Source organism: Alligator sinensis, unplaced genomic scaffold (genome assembly GCF_000455745.1).
Source record: "Alligator sinensis unplaced genomic scaffold, ASM45574v1 scaffold203_1, whole genome shotgun sequence".
Lineage (NCBI taxonomy): Eukaryota > Metazoa > Chordata > Crocodylia > Alligatoridae > Alligator > Alligator sinensis.
In genome coordinates, this window is record NW_005841949.1 from 1,097,076 (window position 1) to 1,105,980 (window position 8,905).

The 8,905-nt window shown below is 46.2% G+C and overlaps 1 protein-coding gene across 1 annotated transcript in view; it reads left to right on the forward strand.

Moving 5' to 3' along the window:
• The window catches only part of GLG1 (golgi glycoprotein 1), a gene marked incomplete at its 5' end in the record, with an annotated part of 114,307 nt that overhangs the window by 58,130 nt on the left and 47,272 nt on the right, over positions 1-8,905 (forward strand). The window contains 2 exons of the mRNA XM_014518313.2: positions 980-1,163; positions 3,129-3,343. Coding sequence (XP_014373799.1) covers positions 980-1,163; positions 3,129-3,343 — 399 coding nt within the window. The remainder of the gene's footprint in view (positions 1-979; positions 1,164-3,128; positions 3,344-8,905) is intronic.

Consider the following 8,905-nt stretch of genomic DNA (forward strand, 5'->3'; position numbering starts at 1 on the left):
CCACTTTGGTACAAGTATTAGTAAAAAAATAGTGGCTTGCACTGTGATGCTATATCTCCATTTCCAGAGCTTTATATTTGCATCCTTTGGAGCCTCTGATCATGGTACAGATATAGGGAGCAAGGAGATGAGGATCAGACCTTGGATCTCAACACTTAATTGGGAAACATAATAGTCCATATTCTTCTCATTTCCTTTACCCTCATTGTAGTCAAGCTCTTTTATTGTATTCTCTTATTCCAATCTCCTAATCACTCAACCCCTTTCCAGATGCACTTTCATATGGAAATTGTTTTATTTTTTAATAAGTTTGATCATTTTCTGAATGATCTGTTTTACTTGGATTATTGCTTTGAAATTTAAAAAAAAAAAATCGTAACGTGCATAAGTGGAGAGTTTGTCCTCCTAATATGTGGTTATATTTCAGGTTTGTCCAGTGGATATCCCATTAAATCACACTTGAGCTCTCATGTGAAAACTAACAAGCTGGGAACGATTGTGGTTGGTCTTTCTGCACACGCACATTATAAACTGTTTGGTACCATGAACATTTGGCATACATCAGTCCAAAGAGCCTACCTTTTCTAAATCCTATTTACGTAACTGTTTCCTCAGAGGAATTGTGGGAAGTGTGTGCTAGCTGGAAAAAAAAATGTTAAGTAACTAAGGACAGTTCAGGTGATGAGTGGTGGTTTGAGTTCTAGCTCTGTGCAATGAGTTGGTAAAACTTGTGACTCTGAAGATGAGGAAGGAAATATCTTGGGGACCTCTTGCTCCACTGATCTCAAATTTTGGTTCAGTATCCATACCCTATGCCACCCAGAGATTCATCAAATTTCAAAGCATCCCTAGGAAGCTTGTTTATGTTTAGAACATTTAGCCATTTTCTAAACTGAAAAGATTTGCCAACCTTAACTGTAGTAAAAATGTCACTTTGTAGCAATATAGTGAAGCTTGTGTTGATTTTTGTTTTCCTCAGTGTCGTGATGCTCTGACAACCCGTCAGAAGCTAATAGCCCAAGATTATAAAGTCAGCTACTCATTAGCAAAGTCCTGCAAAAGTGATCTGAAGAAGTACCGCTGTAATGTGGAGAACCTTCCCCGATCTCGAGAAGCCAGACTTTCCTACCTGCTGATGTGTTTGGAGTCTGCTGTACACAGAGGTGAGAGGGATTTAGAGTTGGGTAACATGTCTTGCTCATTAGAAGATTTAAAGATTGAAGTAAAATGTGGGTAGATATTGTGCTCTTTAACAACCTTACACCCACATCTTAAAGTTTTATAGAGAGGTAGGGCTGGAAAAGACATCCAGAGGTCATCTTGTCCAGCCCTCTGCCTGAGGCAGGATCATCCCTATCCAAATCATCCCATGCAGCCATAATCTAAACTCTGCATAAGACTACAATCAACCCTGACACAACAACCCTAACACCTTAACCTGCCCCAGGTAAAGCACAGTGTCCTGCTTCTATAAAATGTAAAATGTTGTCAGTGCATGCTCAAGAGGTCCTGGTTAGAGGACCATGCCTCCTGCTACAGAGGAAAGTAAAAAACAACAACAAAAAACAAAAACAAAAAGGGGGCAGGGTGTGAGCAACAAGCAAAGCCCAGAAGCATGGGAAATACCCATGGTAGAAAATAGGCATAGCTACACCTCCTAGATCATCCTGACTAGTGGCTGTCCACCCTCTTGAACACCTCCAGTGATGAAGAGTCCACAATTTCCCTAGGCAGTCTATCTCATTGCCTCAGTATTCTCACAGTGAAGGTTTTTTTTTTTTCTCTGCAGCAGGAAAGAAAAGGTGCTTTACCTCTTCTTTATGGCAGCCCTTCAGGTATTTAAAGAGTGCTACCATGTCCCCCCTTCTTAAGCACCTTTTCCACAAACCAAACATGCCTAGCTCCTTCAGCCTGTCCTCGTATGACTTGCTTTCCAAGTCCTTGATCATTTTTCTTGCCTGCCTCTGGACCCTCTCTAACTTATCCATATTCTTTTTAAAATGTGGAGCCCAGTACTGCCCACAGTACTCCAGATGAGGCTTAATCAGTAGGGCTGTGAAGCTTCAGTAGCTGATTTCAATTTGGAGGAGATTCGGCGGCTGAATCTTGGAATCTGAATTGAAATGGGTGACCCATTAAGAGGTCCGAATTGAATCGGAAGCCTCCAAATCGATTTGGAGAAATTCAGGGCCATAGGCTATACAGGCTTCCCTCGCATGAAGCAAACCCACTTAATAAAGTAACAAATAGGGATAGGTTCCCAAGGTGGTGAGGGAGGGAGCGAGGCTGGGACTAGGGAAGGGGCAGGGAGAGGGGTGCCATTCCCAGGGCTGCACCATGCTCTGACTGTCCCCACTCAGGCAGCTGGACTCGGCTGCTCCCAGGGCTGCTGCAGCAGGGGCTGGGAGGAGTGGTAGCAAACAGAACCCTGGGCAGTGCGCGATGGAGTGCAGCTTGTCTGTACTCACCTAGCCCTTGCTGCAGTAGCCCCAGGAGCAAACGGCGCCTGCTGCAATGAGAACGGTCGGGGGGCAGCACCTCTTGCTGCTCCATGCCCCCTGGGAGGACTGTGGGCTGGGGGGCTGCGTTGGGCTCTTCTTTGGGGGGTGCGTGGCCCTGGATCTGCTAAAATAAACTTTTCTCGGTTTCATATAAAGCTTCTAAATTGCTGCAACTTACCCCATTTCTTTGAAAATGATGGTTTGAATGTATGAAGAATAGATAACCTTGTACTATGAGATCAGAAATCTATGAGGTCTGGTCTCTAATTATATTATATCAAGGGCTTCTCCTTAACAATAAGAGTCCAAAAAGGAACGTTCCTGTCCAAAAAGGAATGTTCCATTTTGGTATAAAAACATTCTTGAAATAAAGAATTTTATATTTCAAGCAGTCGTTGATTTGAAGTGCATTTAACAATTTGGTCTGTTTTCAATAGTAACTGAAGGTTTGTGGCTCCATCAGGTGTATTCAATAATTGTATCTTAGTGTCCAATATTGTACAAAATGCAGGTGATATTCTTGGTTCTTCAGTGTATGAAATGTTTTACTTCACAGATGCTCCTGGCATTTACCAAATAACTTCGCTAAATATTAATGCTAACTTGTCTCTTTCTCATTTGGCCTAGGTCGGCAGGTGAGCAGCGAGTGCCAGGGTGAAATGTTGGATTACCGGCGCATGCTAATGGAAGACTTTTCACTCAGCCCAGAGATCATCCTCAGCTGCCGAGGCGAGATTGAGCACCACTGCTCAGGGCTGCATCGGAAAGGGCGTACTTTGCATTGCCTGATGAAAGTTGTGCGTGGGGAGAAGGGGAGTGTTGGGCTGAACTGCCAGCAGGCGGTAAGGAGACTTTGTTGTTGTTGCTTCAGTCTGCTATTGTGCAGTCTGAAGCACTGTTTTCCCTCTAATTTCTTAAATTGTGATTAAAATCCTAGTAGAGACAATCTGGGTGTTCAGAGTATTGCTTTCTGGTGGCAATTGTAGAATTCTGGTAGTTTGAAGCTTGACTTGCTATCCAGTAATATTGGAGTAATTTTGTTTTAAAGAATGAATTGCAGTACCACATTGTTTTAATTATGTTTTTAGAAATTGAACTTGATACTTAACTGCATTGTTAAACGATTTGATGATGCAGGGTAAAATTCCACTTATGAAGATTTCATTTTCCTTTGCTACATGTGCAAAAAAAGCTTTTCACAAAGTTACTTTTATTATATGTATGCATCTCTCCTAGCTTGAGCAGTAAAAATAGAAAATTGCTGATATACCACAGTCTTTGCAACTAAACATTGTAGCAGGGAATACCAGCAGTTCTGTTAAAGGACTAAAAAAAGTAAGAATCTTTTTTTTTTTTTTTTTTTTTTTTGTCCTTGAGTTCTGTAAAGGTTGTCTTTCTAAACCTAAGTTTTGCCCAGTTGTCATTCATTTAACACCTATTTACAAACTCCTTAGTTCTAATTAATATAATTTGAAATTGGTTCTGCTTATTTTTAATCTGAAGTTGGAGCTGCCTTCTTACAATTAGGTTATTTTGGGAATTCTCAGCAGAAGCTGGTATCACTGTAAGTCTCAGACTACAAGTCACTGCTTTGGTAGATTTCATGCTGTCATGAGTTAGTATGCCGAAAATCTTCTTGCAGCCCTGAGAATTCAAACATTTGGGAAAGCTCCAGTACTTCCCTGAATATTTCTGAAATTTTTGAGACCACTTCTGATCCAACTATTACACTTACTTGAATTTTAACGTGACCCTCCTCCCCCATAATTAGATTCTATACATGGGGAAAATGTATAAATTTGTTATAATTTTCCATGAATAGAATCTAATTATTGGAGGGTGGTTTTGAATTCATCCCTTCTACCACTGCAGGGGGTAGGGCAGTGGGGAGGTAAAGTAGTTTGCCCCTGACACACCTGCCCGGTGCCTTCCCCCCAGCCTCGGTTTTCCCCTCTCCACCTAGAGCCTCTGCTCTGCAATGGCAGGCTTTGTCTGCATTCTAACTTGGGCACATGCTTAGTGTCCCAGGCTGCAGCATGGATGGAACTTGATATTGCAGAGCCAGGGTAAGGGGAGAGGTCAGGAGGAAGGGGAGGGGGCAGTGCAGGCGGCAGTTGTGGCTTTGGTCCTGACTCCAAGTAGGGGGTGGTGGCCAAGCCACAGCAACTCTTTCTTTCTCTTCCCCCCAGTATCCAATTCTAAGATGGTGGGCTTTTTTTCCCCGTGATGTTAAATGGGGAAAGAAACCTCATCTTAGAATCAAGTAAATACAGTATTGATTTTCATAGTGCTGTGCGGGCCGGGAGCGACCCGAGCCCTTTTCGCGCTGCATGTGGGCTATGGCCAGCAGCCCGGGCACGCCGGGGCGGAGAGGGAAGGCCTTCGAGCTGGAATTAGGCACGGACGCGTATCGGTAGTTTTAAAAGATTGTTTACTTACACCGAGATAGCAGCGGTGTAGGCTGGAAAGCTTGATTAAGTTGCAGTTACAGACAAACAACACAGACGGTCTCGTGGAGGTTGCTAGGCTCCACGGTGCAGAGCTCCGGATGCTCTGGGTGAACGAGCCACCAAAATAGAAATCGTAAATACGTCTTATAAGAGTTGCGTTCGAAGACGGGAAGAGGTGGGTGGTGGATCAGGCCGCCAGGCTCCTCTGGATCTCACACAGGGTTTCTATTACCCTGCCGTGTACCCAGAGTCCCCACGAAATAGATGTGGAGTCCTCTTCGGCTTGGGCGGAAACTGCTCAAGCCTCTTATACGGCTAACAGGCCAATCGTTAGTCGCCACGTGTGAATAATTTAGCACTCGCCAATCACGGGGAACAAATTTGCATACCGGTGGCGGGAACTCTTTTGCACCGTGCATTCCTCTTGCAACATGAGCAATGCACTCTGCAAAAGAAGCTGCAGAAAAGGCGGGAAACTGGTCCCTGCACCGGGGTTTCCTCTGCTACAGGAAACTCTCCCGTGCAATGCTCTGCAACTTGACGGGGATAATTCTGGTGCCGAAACACACACACACACACACACACACACACACACACACACACACACACACACACTCATGCCTTTTGGGTCATGACAAGTGCAAGATGTTTTGGTAGCATTAGCTGCTAGAGCTTACCCTTTAAATCAAATGACTCATGATCTTATTCTTTGGGGAAGAATAATGGGGGGGGCAGGGGAAGGAAATGAAATGTTTAATTATGGAGTTAACATATTTAATCTATTTCCATGGGTGAAGTTAGAGAAATTTAGGGAGAGGAGAAACAGAGACTTGGAAGAAAAAAAAAAGTTGAACTTTCCACTCTAGCAAAAGCATCAAGTATGAATAGGTTCTTAGATGTGATAAAACACTGTTTTACTTTTCTGTGGTGGTGAAGTCATTTTTTTGAAGCCTAGAATATGTTCTTAGAATATGTTTCTGAAGCACCCTCAGATGTCATTTATGCTACAAACAGACCTTATCAGAAGAGGAAAGGTTCACAGGATAAAACATATTAACACTGTCCTGTCCTATTGTAAAGGGTGTCTGAACAGTTGTCCGATGATACTGTGGAGTAGCAGAACCAGGTGATCCTCCAGGTATCCAACAGTGCAACACTGTGAGCCCAATCCTGGCCCCTCTTGAACCTTAAGCAGCCACTGTGGCCCCCACCACAGAGCTCTGCTGCCCAGAGATATCACTCACCAGGTGTCTGCCCATGTGTTAATTGCCCTGCACGGTGACTTGCAAGCCATCTTATGCTCTCCATCCACCTGAGTCTGGCATCAGTAGTCTAAAGCCACAGGGCATAGAGACTGATAACAATTGTATAAATATCAAATGATACTGATTAAATGACATGCACAACGTTTTCCCAAGCAAGCTAAGAAAATATGGTTTAGATGAACGGTTTGTAAGGTGGATAGAAAACTAGCTGGATCATCAGGCTCAGAGGGTTGTAGTCAACAGTTCAATGTCTAGTTGACAGCTGGTATCAAGTGAAATGCCTCCAGGGTGAGCCCTGGGGCCAGTTTTCTTCAATATCTTCATCACCTGGAAGATGGCACAGGGCACCCTCAGCAAATTTGCAGATGACACCAAGCTGGGTGGAGTGGTAGATATGCTGGAAGATAGGATTAGGATTCAAAGATACCTAGAGAAATTGGAGGATTGGACCAAAAGAAATCTCATGAGGTTCAATAAGGATAAGTGTGAAGTCCTGTACTTAGGATAGAGCAATCCCATGCACTAGTACTGGCTGGGCAGCAGCTTTGCAGAAAAGTATCTGGGGGTTACAGTGGACAATAAGCTGAATATGAGCCAACAGTGTGCCCTTGTTGCCAAAGGGGCTAATGGCCTGCTGGGCTGCACTGGCAGGAGCATTGCCAGCAGAGTGAGGGAAGTGATCTTTCCCCTGTATTTGGTACTGGTGAGGTCACACCTGAAGTACTGTGTCCAGTTTTGCCCCCCACCCCAACTACTGAAAGGATGTGGACAAATTGGAGAGAGTACAGGCTAGGACAGCGAAAATGGTTAAGGGGCTGGGGCTTATGAGAACTTATGGGACGAGGCTGAGGGAGTAGGACTTCTTCTGGAGAAGAGAAGGCTAAATAGTAGCCTTCAACTCCCCTGAAGTGGTGTTCTAAAGAGGATGGAACAAGACTGTTCTCAGTGGTGGCAGATGACAGAACAAGGAGCAATGGTGTCACGTTGCCTCAAGCCCTGTCTCTCCTTCACCTCCAGCCACCGGGCTGCATTATGAGTGGCTTCGCCAGCCCGTGGAGCTGAGCCTGGCGGCAGCAGGTGGGGGAGAGCCCCTGGCTAGGGCTGTACTTGGAGCCAGGGCCGCACTCCAAGCAGCTCTGCCACTGGCTCTCCACTGCTTCCTGCTGCCAGGCTCAGTTCCGTGGGGCTGCAGAGACTCCAGCTGCCGGGCTGTGCTCCAAGTGGCTCTGCCAGCCCTGTGGAGCTCAGCCTGGCAGCGGAAAGCTGCAGGAGAACCAGTGGTGGAGCTGCTTGGAGCGCAGCCCTGGCTAGTGGTCTTCCCTGCCTCCCGCCACGAGGCTCCGCTCCGTAGGGCTGTGGAGCCTTCTGCCACTGGCTGTGCTTGCCAGGGCTGTGCTCTGAGTGGCTCCCCCCCTGACTCTCCTGCTGCTGGGCTGAGCTCCATGGGGCTGGAGGAGCTGCTTGAAGTGCAGGCGGGTGGTGGGGAGAGCTAGGGTTGTGCTCCTAGCAGCTGTGCCAGCCCCACAGAGCTCAGCCTGCCCTAACACTGCTAGACTCCTCGCAGGGGTGCGGGCTCCCAGATCTGTGCGCGGGATGACAGGAGGCGGCGGCTGCTGCTGCTGCTGCCTGGGATCAGCGGCAGCAGCAGTCTTTCCGCGCCCAGGGCCCGCGCCCCTGGGAGGAGTCCGACAACCCCACAGCCCTCCTTGGGGTGCAGGCCCCAGATCTGTGTGCAGGATGGCAGGAGGCTGCTGCTGCCAGCAAGCAACATGAATTTTGCTTTTAGCAGTTTCAGGTGCAGTTTCTCAGAAATGCCTGCACCTATCTCCTTAAAACATGGCAGGCTTCCTGCCCTCAGAAGGGGCTACTATCCCTTCAATTTTCATCCCAATTAAACTAGAAATAAAGTTGTAGGCATTTTCATGATTCCCCATTATAGCTTATGGGCAAAACATGTTGAAACAGCGAAAGTTTTGACTAAATGAAATGGAACCGTGCTTTGTAACTAAACAAAAATACTGTCCCTTCAAAATAGCAGAACAGAAATCTAAATGAAATGGTGCTGTTTTGCACAGCCCTAGAGGGTAATAAAACAGTGGAACAGGCTACTAAGAGAGGTGGTGGAATCTCCATCTTGGAGGTTTTTAAAACCCAGCTAGACAAAGCCTTAGCTGGGATGATCTAGTTGGGCATGGTCCTGTGCTGAGCAGGGGGTTGGACTAGATAACCTCCTGAGGTCCTTCTCAATCCTCATTTTTTATGATTCTTTGAAGCTTATTACATCTGCGTGTTCCTTACAGAGATTTGAGTGTAACAAAAACCACTGCGATTTTTTTAAACCAGTTTCATTCATTTACTTTGTGGGGGGGAGGCCATAGTCTGTGGCCATAGCCAGATAGATGTTTTCCCTTACAGATCAGATAGCAACTGCTACAAATACCATGTGGGGTTTTTTTCAGCTTTGTTTGCTGTATTTACCTCAGAAAATGAGGTTCTTCCCCCCACCCTCCATTTTAACACGGGTGGGGGAAGCTCCTTGCCTTACAGTTGAGCACAAGGTTTGGGGAGGGGGGAAGGGGGAGGCTTGGTCTGGCACCTGTTGCAGCTCTGGCCCCAACTGCCTGCGGGCCCCTGCCACTGCAGCTCCATCTATTGCCTGCCTTCCCCTGCTGCCTCTGCATGCTAACCA